At 35.9% G+C, this 24,088-nt stretch overlaps 2 protein-coding genes, 1 long non-coding RNA gene and 1 pseudogene across 3 annotated transcripts; 1 reads left to right on the top strand and 3 right to left on the bottom strand.

The window, feature by feature from the left end:
• Positions 1-1,097: 1,097 nt before the first annotated feature.
• Positions 1,098-2,045, bottom strand: LOC116167666. Its single transcript, XR_004144598.1, has 2 exons — positions 1,854-2,045; positions 1,098-1,802 (listed from the first exon to the last, which is right to left on the bottom strand). It is a non-coding gene; the product is annotated as an uncharacterized LOC116167666 (long non-coding RNA).
• A 2,538-nt stretch (positions 2,046-4,583) lies between these two features.
• On the top strand, positions 4,584-11,235 carry LOC116167660 (annotated as a pseudogene).
• A 609-nt stretch (positions 11,236-11,844) lies between these two features.
• LOC116169099 lies at positions 11,845-21,498 on the bottom strand. Its single transcript, XM_031485126.1, has 5 exons — positions 21,153-21,498; positions 20,828-21,097; positions 18,463-18,813; positions 13,839-13,973; positions 11,845-13,764 (listed from the first exon to the last, which is right to left on the bottom strand). The coding sequence occupies exons 2-5, from the start codon at positions 21,065-21,067 to the stop codon at positions 11,845-11,847; spliced, it is 2,646 nt and encodes an 881-aa protein (XP_031340986.1). The 5' UTR covers positions 21,068-21,097; positions 21,153-21,498.
• On the bottom strand, positions 15,662-18,456 carry LOC116167664. Its single transcript, XM_031483109.1, has 5 exons — positions 17,386-18,456; positions 16,585-16,784; positions 16,072-16,536; positions 15,838-16,019; positions 15,662-15,779 (listed from the first exon to the last, which is right to left on the bottom strand). The coding sequence occupies exons 1-2, from the start codon at positions 18,268-18,270 to the stop codon at positions 16,758-16,760; spliced, it is 912 nt and encodes a 303-aa protein (XP_031338969.1). The 5' UTR covers positions 18,271-18,456; the 3' UTR covers positions 15,662-15,779; positions 15,838-16,019; positions 16,072-16,536; positions 16,585-16,757.
• Positions 21,499-24,088: the final 2,590 nt, after the last annotated feature.

The raw sequence follows: 24,088 nt of genomic DNA, 5'->3' as shown, positions 1-24,088 counted from the left end.
TTATGGCCGCAAAAGCGAGCATAAAATCAACGTTTTTGTGATGATAGCCTAAAAAAACATTTTCTTATAGACTGTGGTCTGTAGAATCCACAATTTCAAACAGTTTGAAGATTGGGCTACTAGATCAAAAGTTACAGCTCTTTGGTTGGTTCTCCTTACTCAATGCGAAACTAGGCTAGCTGTCACTTTTGTGAGCTATATCCTTGGCGTGTATTTATACACACGTCCCCTACTGGGGCACCATGGTGAGTGGGGAGCTAAAGGGATGAATCTACTCTTCCTAACATGAATTAAAATTTTAAGAAATACAGAAGGCGCTGTCTAAAACTAGCATGACCTGAAAGCAACCATCCGGTAGGCCAATGCCGGTTCTCCAGCTTGCTGTATCCACTCATAACTCCATACCAAGGTCAAATGGGACTTGATCATCACAGAAGCAATTCACCGTTTGACGCGATTTTGTACAGGATTATCAAGGAAATACCTGCGCTTGCTCGTAGGCATACCTTCTGGACACTATTAATTAAATAAGCACAAAACACGTCCCTGTAGAGGTTGCAATACAGACGAGAAAATAGCTCACAACATTTTTTCCAAGTGTCCCACGCTCGTCCAAATGAGAGTCTATGTCGGGGAATCATGGCGTGGGGTGCTTTTAGTGACACTGGGAGACAGACGACTGAAAACATGGAGGCGCCCCGCTCCAAATCGAGAATTCGGACCTCGATTATTTTCAAATATTTATTGATAAGAGACTTTTTTACTGACAATTTCTATAAACTAAATTGCTAAATTACTCGTATTATAAGAAGGCAATACTTAATTATATTAGTAGAATATTAAGACAAACTCTGACAGCCACTCTCAAAATTGAGAGATTTACTTAAAAAAAAGACTGCTCAAAAAATGGGGTTAGTTGAATGATGGATCATGGTCAAAGTCATGTATGCGTCTGACTTCGATAGAGGTAAATTACGGTACAACTTAAATATTATTTTTTAAAATATCACTCGGTAGCTGCTGATTGCAGATCGTTTAATTTTTGTTTTAATGGTAATAAAATGGTATTACTCTCTACATACTAATACTCAATATTCTATTCTATAACTGTAATTTACCTCTAATGTACACGAAAATATAAATGTCATCTAAACTATTACGGATCACAACGATGTGTGCGTGAAGAAATTCCCTCATAAGCTGAGCGTACAAGTATCATTCAATTCAAACAAAGTTAAGTATTTTTAGTTACATACTAAGGTATGTATTTTATCCCGCAGACCAACAATTTCATAAAGTTGTCCCTGCACCACAATAAAACAAAATAAACCCTGATTTACACTTTTAAAGCACAAATAATTTAAGTCAAGGCAGTTCCGATTTACAACTTCTGTATATATGCACTCGAATTTAAAAAGTAATTCAAAATAAAAGTTCCCTTAACTGTAAGAAATATCAAAAATTTTTTAAAGCATTATTTTTAAACAGCGAACGTTTTACATTTGCAACAAAACAGTTGCTCGTACACTATCACACTTCTTATGAAAAACGATCGGATGATCAATGGCAAAGCAAAGCTCGCTCTTTTTAGATATTAACAAATCAGTCGACTTCTAGAGGATACTACATCGAATCTGCTTAAAACGGCCGTGGCCCGGTATTCCAAGTTTCGGCGACTTGTGCTTCCCTCTACTCGCTTTGTCCTTACGAATCTCTCGAACTAATGTATAAAAGGCATCATCTACACCCATTCTAGTCTTCGCCGAAGTTTCCACAAACGGTATGCCGTACTGTTTAGCGACCTAGAAAATAAAACAAAATCAATTCAAAGTAAATTCCACAAGATTTATCACCAATCAATAAGTGCCTAGTGGAAACCAAAGCCCGAGTTTTGATGTGACAAGTCTTGCACAACATAGATTTGAAGTATAGTGTGAAGGTTAAATTTTGGAACAAACGTAGATCAGACAAGGTGAAAAAAACGATTGTGTTGCTTTTGTGTTGGCAGTTCAGGTGTTTTGCATTGAAAAGTAAAACAAGTGCAAATGTGCCACTGCACATATTTACAGTACATTCATTCACTTGGCATAAATAAGTAGTTAATTAACATTGTGTAGAGTATTCATTTATAAGTTATAGCTTCAGAATAAAAAACTTTTTTTCCCAAAAACAGTTTCAGCGCTAAATTTGTTACTACTCTGACATTAATCAAAAGTTCTATATAAAAATGGAAATGTTATATTAAAATACAATTTCGGGTAATACAAAGCTCGTGAGTAAAATGACATTGCTTGACTCGGAAATTGAAATACTCGCCCCAAAGGGGCCTCGTACTTCAATATTTCCTCGTCAGTAATATGCCATTTTCTTAACTTTTATGTAAATAACTACTACATAGTTTTTAATAGTTATTTACATAAAAGTCAGGAAAATTACACATTACTGGCGAGGAAAGATTGAAGTACAAGGCTCCTTTGGGGCCGCGTACTTTAATTTCCGAGTCAAGTATAATGCCATTTTACTGACGAGTTTTGTATCAAAGTTTACCCAAAATCGTATTAAAATAATCAAATTTCAATTTTCATACGGAACTTTTGATTTATGCCAATCTGTCAATGATGACAGGAGTCATTATAGACATTTAGCGTGACAAGTGCGGCAGGAAAAGTGACAGGTGCGGCCGGTAATTTGACAGGCGGCAGGAAAGTAGTCTGGTCTGCCTGCGTCATGGAAACTAACATTGCGTTAGAAAACTAATGGAGGGAATCAAATGCTTGGCCAGACGTAGACCACGGGAACCAAAAGTGGCCTCTGGCTGTGATTAAAGTACCACACCACTTCCGTTATCATTAGCGTCTCACTTCAGTGGCGTAGAGATATAATTTTCTTTCCACTAATAGGAATAATAACAAAAAAACGTATAGAAGGAGTAAAATACATGCTTGTGGTAAAGTACCTAAACAAAATAGACAAGGATGGGGAAGTATGCAGATTTAATATAATCATTTATTACATATCTAAATATACATCGATGTGTTCCAGTAGTATAATTAAGGCCATAATACTTATATATCCCTTCGGATTTTAATTGCTGGTCCAGTAGAACCATGAAAAATTTCCCAGGAAAATAATACGCACAAATTATTCTCTTTGCTCTACCATTAAGCTAGTTTTACAACCCCTCAGAGTCCAAACCCTATTGGACTGGAGTGGTTAGTCCCTAGGGCTTTCCACAACCCGGAGTACTACTGTCGATAAAGTCTCCTTTATCACGTGTAACAAGTCATGATCGAGTCCGATTATTCGAAACTCTACTCCTGTATCGGCAAATGGCTCAATCGGAATCGAAAGTTGTTCAAAATGCCGTCTACCTCACACCTCAGGAGTTAACGTTCGTGAAAAATGTGCTACTCATGTCAATATAGTTTTCTATATTACGTTTAATGAGCAATCGTCGAATCCTTTTGGATTTCTCTACTCCATGAAGCATTTTAATGATATAGCATCCTTTGAACCGAATTTACTGGAATCGGGTAGCACGGATCAGACTTTATCCATGGAGTCATAGCAATCACCCGCCTGGGATACTTAGCTGCGCCACATGTCTATGTGTACATCATGGTAGGACACCACTTATAGTAGTTATAATTCATCACGAAACCTTTTAAACTGTTTATTTGTTACTCAGTTGTAAACGTTGATTAACAAGACAAAACACAAACGGGTAAACGTCATGTTTAAACGCTACTGACTTGTAAAACTGACAGCTGACCTGTAAAAATTTTACAAGTTAGTAATCTAGTCATTTCATTGGCCAGAATTAATGCGAAGTCTCTGTTACATGGATCACATGATATTTTAGACATTTCTTCAAGATCAATTAAGAACTAATTATTTACGTTTACTATTGTTTACAAATGAGTAACAAATAAAATATTGTACATTATACGCCAGGTAATAGTTTTTACTGGCTCTAGGAGATGACAGGCTCGTCTGACGACTCGCCAGTCAACTTCTCCTATCGCCAGTAAAAACTCACTTACCTGGCTAATAATGTAAAATACTATTACGCTGGGATTGTGTGTGTATAACTGTCAGGCTTAGTTTAAGCTGTCAGGACTGTGACGTCACAGACACCGCCATGACACAAAACAGCGTTTTGGCGCTAAAATAAAAATCTACAATTTAAATTGCATAAATTTGCAATAATATGGTTTATTTGGCTGAAATATCATATTTTAAAGTTATAGTGGAGGTATACGAACAGTTATAACCGGTTTTAAAAAATTTGTCATCTACCCTATTAAAGGTGAACATTAATGTCCCTACATTTTATCAATCTCTCGAAATTTACCGCATTACAAATATACCACATTGATTGAGAAAATAGATGACGCATAAATGTTTGTTGAAACTGTTTCCTGTGCGTAACTAATTAATTCTGTTTAATTTTACAGAATATTGCATCAAGTAACAAGCCACAAACAATTCCTATTGAACATTACATTGTCCAGCTCATCGATGAAGTTCCTTTTCCGGCACCGCGTACATTGTTGCACTTATCCTCAAACATTTCGCAGCAATCCGAACGAATAATTATGATGCAGCCGGAAGATTCGCCGTTTCCTCACAGTGCTGCGGGGTTTAGAGAATTGTTGCTCAATTTAGGATCGGAAAATAGTCTTTTAATATTGTTGTTGGCATTGACAGAACAAAAAATATTAATCCATTCTCTTAGACCGGACACTTTAACTGCTGTTGCAGAAGCTGTGTCGTCGCTTCTGTTTCCCTTTAAGTGGCAGTGTCCGTATATTCCACTTTGCCCATTAGGTAAAGGTTGCCAGTTGCATTACAATTCTAATCACAGTGTCTTTAGGTTTAGTTGAAATTTTACACGCACCTCTACCGTTTTTAATAGGAGTCGACTCACGGTTTTTTGATCTCTATGATCCACCTAGTGATGTTAGCTGTGTTGATCTCGATACGAACATCATCACTGTACGTAAACCTGCCAATATTAACCATGTAATCACCCAACTTATAGGTATGTGAAAACCAAAGACAAATTCTTAATACTAAACTATTACCAAAGCGTCCAGCCAAGGTTCTCAAATCGACTCTGGATGAATTATACAAAAAATTGTTGACATATACTAGAAATACGCAGGTGTACTCTGAAACAGAAGTTGAGATGGAATTTCAACAACGGCGGCGAGAGGTACGTTTTTAACGCATTCAACTGGCCTTTATGTACACATTGTAGCAAATACAAGAGCTGGAAGTTCAAGAAGCATTTCTCAAGTTTATGGCCATGACATTAAAGGGTTACCGTACATATCTCCTACCAATTACTAAAGCACCCACTGTCGGTACTACCGATCCACAAGCACTGTTTCAACTAGGCGACTTTCTAAAATCACGAGATAAAACGCATCACAAATTCTTCTCACTGCTTATGCGAACGCAAATGTTTATTAGGTTTATAGAGGAACGAAGTTTCGTATCCGACGGAGATCAAGGTCTCACGTTTTTTGACGAGTGCTGCGAAAGGCTCGGTAATGATGACGGCGAGTTGAAATTGTTCGAATTGGAATTGGGACAAACTAGCGAAAGGACTGTGTTTTTATTGCCTCCAGAACCTCTGCACAATGGTAAGCTTTGGTGTCCTATCTACCGGAAACATAGGGTAATGGATAGGCATCCTTAATTGAATACTTGTTTGGTCATTTGATTTTTGCTAAGAAAAGTCAGTGAGGTGCAACGATTTAACTGATCTTTGTGTTGAAGGTGAAACGTGTACCTATTTTGGTTTTAACTTAAACCCGACGTTATTAAAAACTAAAAGACACAAACAATTAACGGCATTGTTACCTGCGACAGCACCTGGTTCGCCGATGGCACGTCGAACGAAACACGAAATAAAATCTGCTCAAAAATTGGCACGGTAAATATCAGTTGCATTGGGTCATTTGGTTGGAAATTTACATTTTCAGAAAATGCATTCGCTCCCCAGAGCTATGGGCCCGATGCTTATTGGGAACGTGTCACACCTTGTATTTTATGGCATTACCAAGCATGCTGTCATTAAACACGGGTAAAGAAAGAGCAATATTACAACAGTCGTACGATTTATTAGTTCGAGCCACTCAGTTACGTCTGGCCTGTGATGAGGTGTGCTATCGCCTTATGATGCAGTTGTGTGGCGAACATTCTCGACCTTTGTTGGCGGTTAAGTTGCTTTTGCTTATGAAGCGATCGGGAATTCAACCAAACGCGTTAACTTATGGGTATATCCACTTTTGTATGTGTTTTTTAAAGATTGAAAGTAATTTTAGACTATATAACCGATGCGTGTTAGAAGCTCAATGGCCCGCTCACTCGAGTTCGAGCCAGTTACTGTGGAACAAGTTACGGTACGTGGTTTTGGGCGCCGCTCACTTTCGTTGGGCTGCGCGAAGACAGGCGGCTAGAAAACTTTCGGCTTCAACTGAAGGAGGTGCGTTAATATTTCACTTGTCCATTTCGCTGGCCTCCATCGTTAATCGTTTTGTTCGTTTGTGTTTTGTTAATGCACATAAGTGCACCAAGATTTTCGTTCGTGCACATATACAGGGTGCTTTTTTGGGAGCTTAGGTAAACGTTTCTGGGAAAGTGAAATAGGTAGGCTTTTGAAAATTTGTACTTAGGAGTTACTCTGAAGGCCGAATCAATGTGAAATATTTTCAAAATGGTCGCACTTCCGGAAATAGCTAGTAACTTCGTTATTTTAAATGGCAGTTTTTACGAATACAACGATGTACCTACAGCACACACAAAAAAACAAAAGTTGGAAACTTGTCAACGGAATGGTAGATATTCCTGCACAATTAAGATGTGCGTAGATGCACCATCCTGTTGAAAACAACAGTTTCCAACTTTTGTTTTTTCTTGTGTGCCTTATATCGTTGTATTCCTAATAGAAAATACTATTCAATACAGTGTGTACTTTTTTTACAGACCATATATAAAAATAAAGTTGATGATGATATCTTCGAAACGAAACGTAGTATTGAAAATCTCGCAACGGTGTCTTGTAAGGGTCCGTTAACTTGGCCCCCCCACTAAGAGATTTGATAGTCTTATTATTTTGAAACGAATGCGCTCGTTATGCGCTCATATGCGCCACCGATAATAACTCTTGCGCCATTATCGTTTTTTAGAAATCCGAAAAAACATTTGGGGGGGCCAAGTGAACGTAGCCCCCCCCCCCAGTACGTATTTTGTCCCTTGTAACTAGGTCACCTGATACATTTGGTTATGCGCTCAATTGCGCCACTTGAATTAAAGCTAGCGCAATTACGGTTAAGCCGTGACAAATTTTCAAAAAGTGGGGGGGGCCAACTTAACGTTTTTAAAAGTTACTTTTTTTTAACATCTTTTCATACGAAATTGTACTCTCAGGTATGCGCTGAAATGCGCCGTAAAAATATATCTTTGCGCCATTCTTGTTTTTTGGTTATCCTTAAATATATTTGGGAGGGGCCAAGTGAACGGAACCCCCCATAACGCATTTTGCTACCGGTATTTGTGCCACTTGATACACCTGGTTATGCGCTCAATTGCGCCACTTGAATTAAAGCTAGGGCCATCGTTGTATTTTCTATGGTTTTGGAGAATCTCATGATAGACCTCCTTATCTTGAACACTGGGTATGTGTGCTCATAAAACTCCTAGGTGTGCTTATGTACTAACGATATTACAAACGGCCAAATTTAAAATGGGTAGGGGTCAGCAAACTGGATTTGCCATTTCATATACTAAAGTCATATACGTTAGGTTCCAGTCTCTTAGATACAGTTGATCGTTCCTCTAGACTCTCGTTAGATTCACACGAAGCAGTGCAAAGCGAAACTAGTTTACTGGATAAGTTTCGGAATCACTTTGCAAGTATTGTGAGAGGTGGTACCTAGTAGCAACTTGCCCGAACAGAATGTTACTGATTCTACAGTATCTAGTGCGGGATTGCTCATATCTAGTCAAAATGAATGTGACGAAGAAGTGACAGACATCACGGAGGAACAGATGGATCAACTAGAAGTCAATCTAACCCCACCCGAGAGTCCATCTGAATATCTTAGGCTTTTATCTCGATCTGAAAGTGCAAACGATGCAAGTATTATTGATAAATTACAACAAACGTCTAGGAAAAATTGTTCGCGGGCATTGCATTTTGATGATGAAGAGGTGGATGATCCGTCCAAAACAACACCAACTAAGTAATTTTGTTACCTTGATTGATCTTGCAACACTGCCGACTTCATATCTTCCTGTTGTTAAATGTTAATTTTTCTCGAAAAAAACATGCCGAACTTATATTTGTAGATTTTTTGATATGATAGGTTACATTGATCTATTACGAAAAGGAAGAAATGATAGTACTGTTGCAGGATACCATTGATATCCATTTATAATCCTCTCAAATTAGGATTTCTCCTCGCACTCCCGTAACTGAGAATGATCCACTCGGTGCACTTGAGCAACCGATTGAAGAAGAAACCAAATGCTTGCCTACCGTTGAAGTTGTGCACGTAAACCGCACTTCGGTCCACACAGACGATCCAGTCCTATTTCGTTCGTCAGTGCAAAGATCTGCGACATTTGAGGGTAGTCCTCCCACTCAAAATAAACTGCATCGGTCCGAAACAATGCCGGCTGCCAGTATCGCCTCGAGTCTGGCGGGAATTGGGTCAAGTTTAAAAATGGGTTTTAGGTAAGTACTCCACTGTCGCACGTGTGATTTTACCCATAAATAATACTGATTGGATAGACCAACTACTTTATTCCAAAATGATTATTTTTGGCATGATGTAGTGTAGTGTTAAGTTTAATTTTGCAAGTGTGATTTTGTGTTGATATGGCTTGAAATGCATGAATTAGTAGTAGTGCTAGATGTGTTGTTTTAGCCGCTACTCACCAGCACGGCTGTCGTTGCGTAAAGCAGACCTGAAAATGCCGCAACAGATCATTGAAAACGCACTCAGTAATCTCAGGTAGGTGTTGCGATTTTTATTTATTGTTCGTTGTCGCGTCATAGTGTAAACCATAATACATTTGGGGTAATGTGACGTTAAAATTTACCACCTCACGCTACACGAATAAAGATGGCGTCATTTTCTGTCTTCCGAACTTCCATAGCCTTCTAGGTTATGAATTATGATATTGCCAGAATTTGACCATGAGGAACATAGTGTATATTGAGGATTATTTTGCTAACGTCGCCGTATGGGGAGTATCTACGACTGCCTCAAAATAAGAAAAACTTGATTTGCATACATACCTAATCGTTTGCACTTCACTATTTGTGAATTTAAAAAATAATATTTGAAAGTAATTAGATATAGGGAACCATAACCTCTCTTGTAAGCCCTCAACTCTACCATATAAAAAATATTGCTTGGAATGTAAGTTACAATGTATAACACAATGCACGTCATATTCACAATACCAACATGTATTCACATGTTGTCAATTTTTTAATTCCTTTATAGCCCCAGTAGCTTAACAGGAAAGAAGTCAAACGAATTAATACAAGGCGGCATAAGCAGTTTGAAGTCAGCCGCAACAACGGTTGCGAAAAAATTAGATGAAATCAAAGAGGCGATTTCCACATCGACGACCTCAACTCCTGTTAAAGCAGTATCCGGTGATCGGCTTGGCGCTGGTGAACCGAATGACGCTTCTGGCGATTGCGAGTCAACAGATGGCAGCGACGGAGGAGAAAGACATCGAAGGATATCTGCCGAGCTCGGCAGCTACAGAGGCAGTACTGCCAATTTGCGAGATTCCGATGACAGCCTTCCTGAAAATTTATACCCTCCGTTCACTGATGTCCCTATGGGTAACTTTTAAGAATTTCAGAACTCCTAATTACATATAAATGCTTGTAGATGGCGAGCTTGAAATCACTTTAGTTTCGTGTTCTCAATGTCACAATTGCTCAGTGCTACTTTATGACGAAGACATCATGTCCAATTGGTCCGCCGAGGATTCGAATTTAAATACTCTTTGTCATAGTTGCAGAAAGCCCACAGTTCCTCTTTTGACAATATCGATTAAGCAAGCTGAAATGATCAGTGGTGAACCGTTTAGTGTTCCCTATCTAAATCCGTTAGTTTTAAGAAAGGAGTTAGAAAACATTCTGAGTCTAGAGGGAGATTTGAGTTTGGCCGACGCGAAATTTGTTGAGCAACATCCGATAATATACTGGAATCTTGTTTGGAGCTTTGAACGTATTAATGTTCAAAGCCATTTGCCTAATCTGTACCTTAAAAATCGTAAAGATCACTTGAACGTAGTATCAACAAGATTGAGCAACAGAGTGGAGATGATGTCGAATCCATCGATGACACTACAGACGAAGCTGCAGATGATGGCGCAAGCTGTATGCAACCCGTTGAGGAAGGTGCAGATCCACTTACTCAAGATTTGGCTACAGTTGGTAAGCACCTACTTTTTAAATAAATTAATTATATAATACATCTATGTACAAAGCAGCAGGTAAGGATGTATTACGTAAGTAATTGGCAATAATCTCAGTAGCTTTTCCAGTTTCGTGATTATATGACTGAATTTGTTTTAGAACACTTATCTGCTCAAGTTACAGTGTTATGTGTTTGGGACAATCCTCGTCTACATGCCGAAGGCCCTCCAATGTATATTCTTTATCAACGTCGCGAAATGTCTAGTCCACTTGTCAGTGCTTTAACTGATCAAACGACGATTAGCAGACCGTAAGTTCTTTCAACCAATAGGAGCTCCTATTTACCGTTTACATTTCCACAGGGTAATGCAAAGCATTTTGTTAGGTGTACACAGTAATGATCTATTGGAACCTCTGAAAAGGCTAGGAATGGAACGACAAAAAATCCAAAAAGTGCGAGGTATCGACCGAACACACTCGATATACAGAGACATACTATTTCTAGCGTGCAAGGCATTGGGTCGTTCCAATATTGACTTAAATGCTTTCGATAAAGAATATGCGCTGGCGTTTTCACGTCTCCCTGAACGAAACAGTAAACTTTACAGACCCCAAGACCGTCCTTTAAGTCTTGGCAGTTCGTACTGTCGACAATATTTTAAACCTCTTTCCTTAGTATAAGTTATTTTATGTGGTTTCGATAAAACTGCAACATTTGTTAGTTTGTTGAATGTGATTTTTGTGGCCTTCTTGAGTAAACGTTACTTGTGAAAACATTTACGTGTATCTCTTGGTGCACCAACATTACTTTTTATTCTGCGCTAACTTATCACATTGTTTCTTTCTTAAGAGGTATATCCTATTGTTTGTTTTCAACTGTATATAGACATGTCTAATAAGTATTAAAAAGTTAATGCTATTTTCAAATAAAATATTTAAAATAGTTCTTTTTTATTTCTGGAAAGGTAGTTTTTGTCATTAATATTAGAACCCGAAATTTTAAAGCAAACAGATTCGGCTACTTCAAAAGTTACAGCCCCTTGCATTTTTGTTGAATTTGGTTTTTTGCCTAAACTTGATTGAGAGGTCTAATCGAAATAGTACGAATCGTTTTGTATTCTACGGGCCTAAATTAATAAGAAAAAGTGTTTTCCTGAGAAATTTTGGTGCAATTTTTGGTAAAAAAGGAAGGATTATAACACTGCCTTTTTTGGAGGCGCGAAAAAAAAATTGTCTTAGATCGACGAATTCTTTTGGATTCTACGCACCAAAATTAATAAGAAAAAGAGAGCAAAAAGAGCATTTATTGAACAGATGAAATAAACTTACAAAGCAACATACTGTTTTTATATATACACATCAATGGCAAAACTGATGTCATTAAGTTATGGAAAAGAGATACAGTTATTGATGTCTTTGTTATTTATTAAGCACGACATTGCTGCTTTACCTTTATCACCACAGCAGAGTCCAATGAGAATGTAATTTTTTGTTTTTACTTCCTCCATTTTATTAATATAGGGCACTTTTTTGGCTTGGCTGCCGAAAAGGATTTCTTTCAAAGCCTCATAAGAAGAATCCTTGATTGCTTGAAGATCATCAGCCTCAATATGCTTGAACTCCCAAATAACTACACAATCATCATTTTCCATGAACAGGTCGATAAATCCCGTTACTTTCTTACCATCCATCTGAATTGTAACAGGTTTCTCCATCTCGCAATATTTGAAGTCTGCTTTGAGCATGGTAACAAACATAAGAGATTGTATTGATCGTTCCTTCACCTTTTGTCCGCGGAACTTTGACAAAAGTTTTTTCAACTCCTCATAGAAAACACTTAAACTCTCTTCCTGTTCATCTGCAGATTTATCAGGTAGTGACTCAAAATATTCTGCACATTTATGCATTGACAAGTTACTAAATCCACAAACTTTCACATGGAAATTACTAAACATCTCTAGATACGCAGTAAGGACTTCAGGATTTGGAGCTTTCACTTTAACAGATCTGCTAGAACGATGGCTTGGATCAATGGAGAGATACCCTTGTTCCATGAAAAATGAGTAGACAAGTTGTTCTTGATTGTTTTCACCATTTAAAAAGTCAGCAAGATCCTTGGCATCCAACTTATCACAGGACATAAAAGAGAAATTTCCCCCTGTTGTTACATGAACCATTGTTTCCATTACATCATCATTTTTAAGAACTTTACCAAGTGCACTAATGTTCCAAAAATTGGTCTTTCTGATCTCAGAAGCGTTCAGTTCCACACGAAGTCGAATGTAGTGCAAAACAGACCATAAACAGCACACAGCTTCAGTTTTAATATAGTATCCATTGTAGAGACCCAATACCTCTCGTTGGATAGAAGCTTGTTTCTCTTTTTGCTCAGGGAACACACTTTCAAGAAGCGTAGTAAGCTCTTCATGCCCAACACCATAATATTTAGCAAACCGATCATCATCTAGTAACCATTTGTAAAATGGTATGTTGTTAAGATGCTGAGAAATACCAATGCTTCCCAGAAATGACACACCCGTAATTAGTGATCCCAAGAGATGATTATCCGCCACTTTTCCTTTCACAACTGCACCAAGCAGGGACATTACTATATTGCTGATATCTTTTACTTCATCTCCACTTTTACCACCCAACAGGGCGTTCACCACAGGAGCATCAAACTCATCAACCAACAGGTACACTTTCTGTTTATGGTGAGCATGTAAATATTCAATCAATTTTTGCAAACCTATGGTTGGATCCTCTCTCATGTATGTATTCATACCACACCATGCTTCACAAGCTTCATATGCTGCTTTTACTTTTCTTGGTGAGTCAGCTAAACGTTCGTCCTTCATCAGGTATGAAAAATTCACATAGAGATCATGTACAATGCCTCTGAGACCATCCTTTACAGTTTCTTTGGAAGTGCAATCAAGGTCTTTTAAGTCCAGATACACAACTGGGTGTCTCCCAAAGTATTCTTTAACAAGTTCTTCTTCCTTTATTATCTTACATGGTGGTGACAGTCCATATCTGCAAAATGCTTTAAAATTTTCGTATTCTTTCAGTTCTTCTAAATTCTTAGGTGCATAGCTTATGTCTCGACCAGCTACAATTTCGAAGAAGCACTTGACCATGTCTATATTCAGAGACTTGCCAAAACGCCTGGGCGCAAAAATAATCACACGACGTGGTTTCTTCAGCAATTCGGCAATAAAAAGGCTTTTGTCAACCCACCCTATCCACCTAACAGCTTCTCTGAAATTACCCTCATTTTCATCAAAGATAAGTCGTGTTTCCTTCTGTAATAAAATCAGAATGATTAAAAATTACTACCGGTAATCGGTAATATATATTATTATTATGAAGAACTTACTTTTTGATTGTGTGTAGTTCCATCACTATCTCCTGATGCATCCTGAGCTTCAGTGCTTACTTGAGTGATAGGATCAGATGAATAGGATGCAGTAGAATCCATCTTCAGCCGCTTACTCAGTGACATGTGGCTCAACTGCAAAGAGAGTAATAGGTATACTACCAACAAGGTTTTAAAATGTGAAAGGTGATATATGCCAAAGAAAAAAAATTGTTGCTAAATATAAGTTATTACAATCAATCACAAATATCATAATCTTAGGAAAACAGTTTCAGTTTGTACCCTCATTGCATTATACTTTTCTTTGTAATTCGGCTAGGTGACCGAGACTGGTGTATTGGTAGTGTTTATTAAAACCTGCAGTTTCTAGAACACGTAGCGTTTTATCTCTAAATTCATTCCTTTGAAAAAAAAAGTTTAAAATCATCACAGAATTTAATATCTTTAATAATATAATTTTATATTTATCATTAATGTTTTTGTTCCAACAACTAAATTAGAAAAAAAGAACACAATTTATTGATCAAAGGCTCTCAAAATTTCAAAGCTGCCTCAATCCGTTTTACTTTTTCTGGAAAAGTTAATTCTTGTTTTGATGTATTTCTTAAAATTAAATCTTTTTGGTTCTTGATGACATTGTTACTGATATGTTTTGGTTTTTGTTTGAGCTCTGCTTTGTTAGCTTCACCCTGAGAGATATAATGTTAAAATCGTCTCCACAGCAGAGCAAGCAACATAATCTTCCACTGCGATTACGAGGACTGACGATACAGCATAAAACAACACATTCCTGTAGCAACGACAATAGCTGTAGGTAATTTAGTGGAAAATCGTAGCTCATAATTTCGTTTGTAATTTCTTGTAGTTGAATTTAAAATTACCTACCCCAGTGAAGTCGACGAAAAAACGTTGTATGCAATTCATGTATAAATCAAAGATTATTGGTTCGTTCGAATTTAATCCACTCGCGCAGCGCTCGTGGACTAAACATCTCACTCACCAATAAAACGCCTCAGTCAGCAATAAAATATTTTCAAAACATTTTTTAAAATATTATTGCAATATAGCAAAAATGTTTTTTAAAACATTGCAAAAATGTCTTAATGGCCACAAATAGGTTGCAGTTGCAATATTAAAAAAACATTTAAAAAATGATACTAAAATGTTTAAAAAACCTTTTAGAAATAATATTCAAATATTAAAAAAATATTTTCAAAATGTTTAAACGCTTGTTATATCACGTTATAAAAATGTTTTTTAAATCACATCCAAATATTTTTAAAAGATTGCAACCATATTATTGCAAAAATCTTAGATGCATTCAAAAAATATTTATTTATTAAAATTTGTGTTATATGTAATTTATTCACATGATGTGTTTCCTTTTAGATTCAGGAATCTCCATTGCCATTTTCAGGATCCCTACAACGCAATGAGTATTAATTTTACATAATGAATATGTTGCATAGGTATTACATTTGGGTAGTATCTTCATTAATCGCGTTTTTTCTTAATTTAACCTCAAGAGCCCTATAATATAAAAATAAAATTCGAGCCATTTAATATAAAATGTTATGAAATATACCTTTTCATTCGTGTAGGTGCTTGTGCTAACCACAACTGGATACTTTTTATAACGTCTTGTTTTGATTCAGATGGATATTTTTTTAAGACTGCAGCTAAAATACATTAGATAAGATACCAAACATTGGATTTTGTATGAATAACAATAGCAAGCTTGTTATTACAATTTTAGTATTTAAATAGTGTGCATATACCCACAACTGCTTTTGCCAATTCCATTTCCTGAAATGCTTGTTTACTTTTTTGGCCCTTCCAACTGAAATTGGAAGCCACTTCATTGGAAATAACATAGGCCATAATCGAACCTACCATCTTCGGTACAGATTTGCCTTCAGCCTGATGCAACAATGTTTTTATCTAAAATACGAGATAGATTAGTATGATTTGATCAAAACATAAAATGTCTTAACACAACCAATTTATTATTATTATCTGGATTTTTTAATTGCGTCTCTATATTGTGGAGTTGCTCCTCATTTTTTATCGGAAAAAGAAATAATTCGTCGGCATCGTAGGATTCTTCCACAGTTGCATTTACTTTTTCATTAGTATTTTCCCTTATATGTTTCAAGTGGGTTTTCATTTTAGTCATATCAACTAAAATTACAATAAATGATAAAATAATGAAACATTCTGCGAGGTAGCTTACCTGATAATTTGCACAACTGTTGTGCAATAGAAAAGAGAAGATTATTCCCATCAAAAGTGCAGTTGTGTTTGGTTTTTATATCACAGTTCACATTCACATTCTCAAAAGCAGACAATGAAAATGTGCTGTGGGAGTGAACGACAGGGTCATTATTTTGAGCAGAACTTGAACTCGGATTTGAAGCCAGTTCAGAAGGTGGCAATGTTGTCCTTTTGTGAGGTGCGGGTGTCGAGGCTTGCTTATTGTATTTTACAGAAAATGAAGGTGGAACTGTAGGGTAATGCGATTCCTCCAATAACTCCTTAGAATTATTGCGGTTTCTTGGCGAATTTTCCTCTGAGTCACATTCACCATGAAACTTGGTTTCTTTTTTTTGGCGATGTCCTCTGCCTTTTTCGTCATCTGAAAATAATGGTGCTTTTTTTGCTGCTCTAAACATCATTTGCAGAGCTTTGTTGTAATTGCCTGTAATACAAAAAATAACAACCTGCAAATTTAAAACATTTAACGTACCAATTTCATTGTGTATTATTTGTATCTGCATCTCTTCCCAGGTTTTATCTGGCGAGGCATTACTTTTTACTAAAAACTTCACCTTTGATGCCTTTTCTTGGGGAAATACGCATGTAGTGTTGTTAACAATCCATGATGTTGGAATGACATCGTAATCATTATCATCATCATCGTCAATAAATTGTATAAGAGTCCACATTCTACAACAACAGTCTACATAACATATAGAATAAGATTACGTAGTATAGTCGTGCCTATTAATACTATAAAATATAAATGAAACTGGAGTGTAGCTAAATATCTCCAAAAAAAAGAAACAAAATCTAAATTAAACTGTGAGTAGGTATAGCTTAAGAATAGGTATGTAACAGTGGAAATGCTACGACAAAGTCCTTACGTGGCAGTGTAATATATTTTACAGATACTTCTTTAACATCAAACATATTTAATTGAGACAATTTCGAAAGTTTGTAGATATCTAAATTATTACTTTGACAGGGAACCCGATAAAAATAATTTTTTATTAAGTACTTACGCCCTAAAATTACAAATGAATTGCTGATAGTCACCGTTTACTAATCTACAGCAATTATTGGGAGCTGTAGTAGAAAGAGTAAAGGAACGGAAAGAAATTTTTTTGTATTGTGGATTTCCACAATTGGGCAAAAGTGGACCACTTTGATGAGAAATTAACATTTTTGGTGTATCCGTATTATGAATAGGATCTATAGGCGAACCATAACAAAATTTTTCACTAATCCTATTTATAATCTGTTCCAAAGGTGCGTTCTTCGCCCTTACCATTCTCTTAATTTGCTGCATATAATTCTCGAATGGAAAAGCAGATATACTGTCTAAAGAAAAATCAGGGATTTTGCCTATAAAGTAATCAGCATCATCAGTCAAATGAATAAGTCCATGAAAGTTATGAGTCATCAAATCTGGACTATATAAAGTTTGCACATTTTTAATAAAATTAATTAGTAAGCACCTAGCATACTGTCTCTGATCTTTATCTTTGCATCTAAATGTATTGCACAAAATTGAAATGGCCACATGTAAGGTAATGAAATTGTTATATTTTTCAGGATCTAGAACGCCTTTTAAAACAACAGGGCCGAAATACAATAGAAACATTCGAAATTCTGTGGCTTTCCATCTAAGAACATATTTTATTTCTCTAGGTTTCCTCACAAAATCAGTTGGTGTATTTTGAACCAATTGTAATAAATTATTAGAAATTGTTGAAATATTTTCAAATGAAAGCCTGTGAGGTAAATCTCCAGAATACCATGTCACAATTAAAGTTCGCATTACCCCCAGACATACCAAATGCATATAGTCTAAGACAAAACCATTTACAAAATCTAAATTTGGTATTTTAACTAAAGAAGTGTCATGTAATCTGTATGATGGATCAATCCAATTAATAAAGTCACTGTTAGTTCTAGCAGCACAATTAGTTTCTAAAAAAATTCTTCTGTGGTTTCTCGTTTCTCCAACTACAGTACAACGTGTACAAGAAGAATAACCACTGTGTCCTTTAACGCCTAACACATCACTTTTAGCTGGAGCATCACACACAAAACCAATTATTCTTACAATAACATTTGTCATATTCAACAAACAACCATTTTGGATTAAATCTACAGCTTCAGTAACAAAGTCATTCAAAAACGCTGACATACTCTTAGGTTTTTGTAACCCATAATAAAAACCCAAGGGAAAAACTTGACCTTTCAATTGAACTATTGTTGGAATAGAAAATAAGATGGGAATTAGTTGCCCGGGGGAACTTTTAAAAAGTGGCAACCCGTCAATATTTATTAATAAATCTATTGTAGTGATGGATAACGATGTCAAAGGCTCAAAAATTACTTTTAATTGGTGCTTTAGGCCAATATGCACATATTGTCCCGGATCAACAGGCTTAGATGATAACAACCGTTTCACTTTTAAGAGAGTTCTTCCATCAGTTGGGAGACGAGAAAAACAAGAATGTTTTTTTAATCCCACAAGTAAAGAAGATAGTGCAGATGTTGTACAATTGGTATTCAACGCCCACTCTTGTAAAAAAATTGTAATATCTTCTAATTCGGTCTTAGGATTAGTATTCGATTCTACATCAAACAGACTAGCCGTACTGCTCTCTGAATCTGTAGATGAAAGCTTTAACATATTTGAAGATGGTGAACTTGATGAAACAGACGTAGCAAGAAGATTGGAACTATAGAGCATTCGCACCTTAGTATGCAGTATGGGGTCTTATGGACTATATCCCTCCTTTACTAATTTGCGTCATTCTTCAATAACGCTATCCTTATTCCTTACCGCAATGATGCCAAACTTATATATGATTGAATTTAAGCTTTAAAACAAAATATAACGTCAAATCTTCTTGTATTGTCATTACGTGTGTGGTTCGTTTTTGTCTTTCGTATTTAACACATTTTATTGTCTCATTGCTTTAAAAATCCTTCTTTTAAGAACGCCTCCATCTCGTACTTTATATACAAGGTAACTTTGAGTGTTCTTGTAGAACCGTTATTTGATTTCATCTTTTTAGAATATCCCATTAAATGGAAGCCGAAGCTGAAGCAGGATCTGCTAACGTGAAACGCCATAAAGGAGAGTGTTTTAGCCGGAAGGAGAAACACCTCATTATCAACGTGCTGAACTATTTCTTGGGAACGATGAACGTTACTGCAGCTGTGAAAGAAGCAAGTAAAGCTTTATGTTGTTCTGAACGGAGCATCTATGCCATTAAAAAGGAAGACGGAAACGAAGGTGTATCAAGCCCGAAAAAACGCAAGCAAAGAAAAGGGAAACAAAGCAATGATCGTCTTCATGTGTATGATGAAAATGTGCAATCAGTTATTCGACGTAAAGTGCATAACTTCTTCATTACAAATATTCCCCCAACTATGAACAGCATCTTAGCTTCCGTAAATGACGATAACGATCTACCCAACTTTAAACGCACCACATTATTCAATCTCTTGAAAGATATGGGTTTTGAATTTAAGATAAGGTTGGCCGCAAGAGTATCCTTATTGAACGGGATGATATTATACGATGGAGACATAAATACCTACGTCGCATCAGGAAGTTGAGAGAAGAAGGTGCTTAATCTTTTTATTATATTTAATTGCAAATTACATAATATTTATATTTTAGGTAAAAATATTGTGTATACGGATGAGTCATGGGTTAACATTGGTCATTCGGTGAGCAGGGTGTGGCATGACACCACCGTTGAAAGCAATCGTCAGGCATTCATCAAAGGACTCAGTACAGGTTTAAAATCACCCACTGGTCTAGGGCCTCGCTTTGCGTTAGTACATGCTGGTGGTGATAATGGTTTTATTCCGGGTGCGGAACTGACTTTTCTATGCAGAAAGAACACTGCTGATGCACACAACGAAATGGATGCAGACACTTATGAAAAGTGGTTTTTTGAACAGCTTCTACCAAATGTGCCACCGAATTCAGTCATTGTTATTGACAATGCCTCGTACCACAGTAGAAAGTTGGAGAAGATACCAACAATGTCATGGAGAAAATAACACATTATAGATTGGCTTCGTGAGAAAAATGTACCGATTGAAGAAAATCCATTAAAACGAGACCTACTGGCTTCTGTTGCGCATGTTCGGCATCACTACGACAAAAATAAGCTTGATGTTATTGCACAAGAAAAAGGTTACGAGATTCTCCGTTTACCTCCATGCCATTGTGAATTAAATCCCATTGAAATGGTGTGGGCTCAAGTTAAACATCATATCAAAATGAATAACAAAACATTTAAAATAAAGGACATGGAAGAATTAATAAAAATGGGTTATTCACAAGTGACGGTTCAAAATTGGCAACATTATGTCAATCACGTGAAAACTATCGAAGATGGCATGTGGGCAGCAGATTATCTTCAAGATGATGTTGAAGAATTTATAATTCAAGTGTCGCAGTCATCTTCCAATGAATTTCAATTCGATTCCAGTGACTAATATGTATACTGTACATTTGTAAATTTTTGGGGACTTAATAAATACAAGCTGTTCTCGGCCACATTTGACAAACAATTACAATTTACCTTTTTGACTTCTGAGGTTAGGTTAAAAAGTAATAAATAGTGTCTAAACTACCGTTTTACGGTGCAGTAATCGATCCTATAATAAGTTTGGCAAGCATGTACTGTTTCTCCATAAGCCCCATACTGCATACTAAGGTGCGAATGGTCTATAGTTTGGGATGTTTCAAAGTTTGAATCGAGGTTAGAATCGAATGCACTTTGATTATGCATGGATCGTGTTACAGATTCGCTGTGAATGGCCTTCTGATCATCAGATAAGCTGACTGTTTCAATATCTTTATCTGCATTGCTTAAATTGGTACTATCATCCTCATCATCAGTATCATACATCCTTCTACGTTGACTGCGAGCTGACAGTAACTTAAACGGTAATTTCCTTCTCTTTGACATTGCAATTTATTCTTTGAATATACAGCACGACTATAACAGGTACCATGCAAGGTTATAAGTAACAGGAATCTAAAATTACACTTACCTAAATAGAGTATTGGAGTTGGCTTATGTAGGTAAGTAGTTATAATTCACCGGCGGAAAAGCACTCAAAAATTTAGCAACTAAACTAATAATAAAATGAATAAATTAATGGAGCACAATATAGCAAATGATACCACACACTTAAATTAACACGAACAAATTAAGGAACAATAAACCGTGTAGTAAACAATTCGTTGCAAGTGAGGTTAAGTATAAGACGAAGCCGTTAAGCGTTCTGCGCAGTGCGCACTGCACCAAGAGTGCGTGGTTCACAACACGTGATTAGGTATTCAACAACACTTTTTTTTAATATTTTAGAAATATTGCACCTGCATACATTTTTCACAAAATGTGTAAAAAATGTTTGCAAAATATATCTCCCAAAAATATTTACAGTAAAACATTTTTGTAATATATCTAAAACGTTTTTTGGAAAAACATTTTCCATATCAAGCTTATTTAAATGTTGTTACGTTTTTAAAACATTTTTCTAATGTTTTCTTGTTGACTGGCATAAATAACTATTTTCATCTATATTTAATGCATTGAGTATATTAATATAGTAATAAAGTGTAAAGTACTTACCAAAACAATAATTATTTCGCCACAGAATGATGCACTACTATCGTTGATACAAACAAAATTCAGATTGTACAGAATTCAGAAAACTGTTTACTCATTTACTCAACTCATGGATAGATGGCGCAAGTGGTTTTACCTCGGGTTTTACTCTTTGCATATTTTTTTAAAGAATTTGATAGGTTTTTAGTTAATTTTTTAATGCACCCCACAGCAGTAATGATTTTCATATGATTTTATTCATTTTTAAGTGTCTAGTAAAAAGAAATTTGTTTAAATTTTAGTGTGTGGGGGTCTAGTTTTTTTTTTGCTATTTTTTTAGGTACATTACATATACGTCGATTTTAACATTTTATGTACCGCATTATTGATAGAATTAATGATATGGAGTTTTTTACTGGAAAAATGAAAAATATTGCGTGTGGGGAATTAGTTTTTATGCGTTTTTTTCATGTTGATGTATCATGATGTTTGATGATTTTAAGTGATTTTATTAGCTCCCACAAGATTTGGTCTAGCAAAAAATCTTAAAATATTGCTTGTGGGAGATGAATTTTTGTTAGTTTTTTTGTGAATTTTGGGGTGATGTGTCATGATTTCTTGATGAATTTATGTGTTTTTTTACCTCCCACAAGATTTATTCTATGATATTTGACAGTGGTCACTAGGTTGCAAATGCTGCTTTTTTGCTTGTGGGAAATCGGAGATGAGTTTTTTCCTAGTTTTTATGCGTTTTTTGAGGTAATGTGCTTAGATTTTTTATTATTTTAGGCTATTTTTTTATAGTTTTAGGCGATTTTCTTAGCTCCCACAAGATTTTGTCTTAGTAGTAAATTAATGTTTTTAAGTCATTTTTTTGCTTGTGGGAGATGAGTTTTTGTTGGTTTTTTTCTATATTTGAGGTAAATACAGCTAGAATTTGAGGTAAATACACCTAGAATTTGATGTTTTAGCTAATTTTTTTAGCTCCCACAAGATTTGGTCTAGTAGTAACATTTTACTTAAAGCCCTTTGAATTTTCTGTCTTTTTATTGAGAAGTCTGATCGAAAAAGTACGAATTGTTTTGGATTCTACGCAACAAAATTAATAAGAAAAAGTGTTTTCCCGAGAAATTTTGGTGCAGTCGATTTTTGGTAAAAAAGGAAGGTTATATACACTGCCTTTTTTTGAGGCCCGAAAAAAAAATTGTCTCAGATCGATCCGGAAAAACATTTTTCTTATAGAATGTGGCCTGTAGAATCCATAATTTCAAACAGTTCCAAGATTGGGCTGCTAGTTCAAAAGTTACAGCCCTTTGAATTTTCTGTCGAAATTGGTTTCTAGTCTATAACTTTTTATTGAGAAGTCCGATCGAAAAAGTACGAATTGTTTTGGATTCTATGCACCAAAATTAATGAGAAAAAGTGTTTTCCCGAGAAATTTTGGTGCAGTCGATTTTTGGTAAAAAAGGAAGGTTATACACTGCCTTTATTGGAGGCGCGAAAAAAAAATTGTCCCAGTTCGACCCGGAAAAACATTTTTCTTATAGAATGTGGCCTGTAGAATCCATAATTTCAAACAGTTCCAAGATTGGGCTACTAGTTCAAAAGTTACAGCAGTGAAAATGTTGCTATAGTCGGTAAAATGAGTAAGTTCGCATATCGGATTAGCGCTTATATTCACAGCGCGCATGAGGTTATACATCTTTCCTTATTTAAAACATGACATTTGAGGTAGAGGGCAAGTGCGTATCTAGTTTTACGAACCGCGGGCGGTGAACTAAGAATTACACTGGACGTTACAGACGTTTAAAATGGAGGTTGTTGCAGCAAAAAGAGAAAGCAATAGTTAAGGTATGTTGGTCTCGGAATGGGAAACACCCACTTAAAAGCGACAAAGCCAGTCACTAACAAAAACTCATCTCCTACAAGCAAAAAAAATTACTTAAAACATGAATTTACTACTAAGACAAAATCTTGTGGGAGGTAAGAAAATCGCCTAAAACTATAAAAAAAATAGCCTACAATAATAAAAAATCTAAGCACATTACCTCAAAAAACGCATAAAAACTAGGAAAAAACTCATCTCCCACAAGCAAAAAAGCAACATTTGCAACCTAGTGACCACTGTCAAATATCATAGAATAAATCTTGTGGGAGCTAAAAAAAACACATAAATTCATCAAAAAATCATGACACATCACCCCAAAATTCACAAAAAAACTAACAAAAATTCATCTCCCACAAGCAATATTTTAAGATTTTTTACTAGACCAAATCTTGTGGGAGCTAATAAAATCACTTAAAATCATCAAACATCATGATATATTAACCTGAAAAAAACGCATAAAAACTAATTCCCCACACGCAATATTTTTC

This window comes from Photinus pyralis, unplaced genomic scaffold, assembly GCF_008802855.1.
Source record: "Photinus pyralis isolate 1611_PpyrPB1 unplaced genomic scaffold, Ppyr1.3 Ppyr1.4_LG4, whole genome shotgun sequence".
Taxonomy (NCBI): Eukaryota; Metazoa; Arthropoda; class Insecta; order Coleoptera; family Lampyridae; genus Photinus; species Photinus pyralis.
Note: the sequence above shows the minus strand (reverse complement) of the source record. Positions and strands in the feature narration are given on the sequence as shown.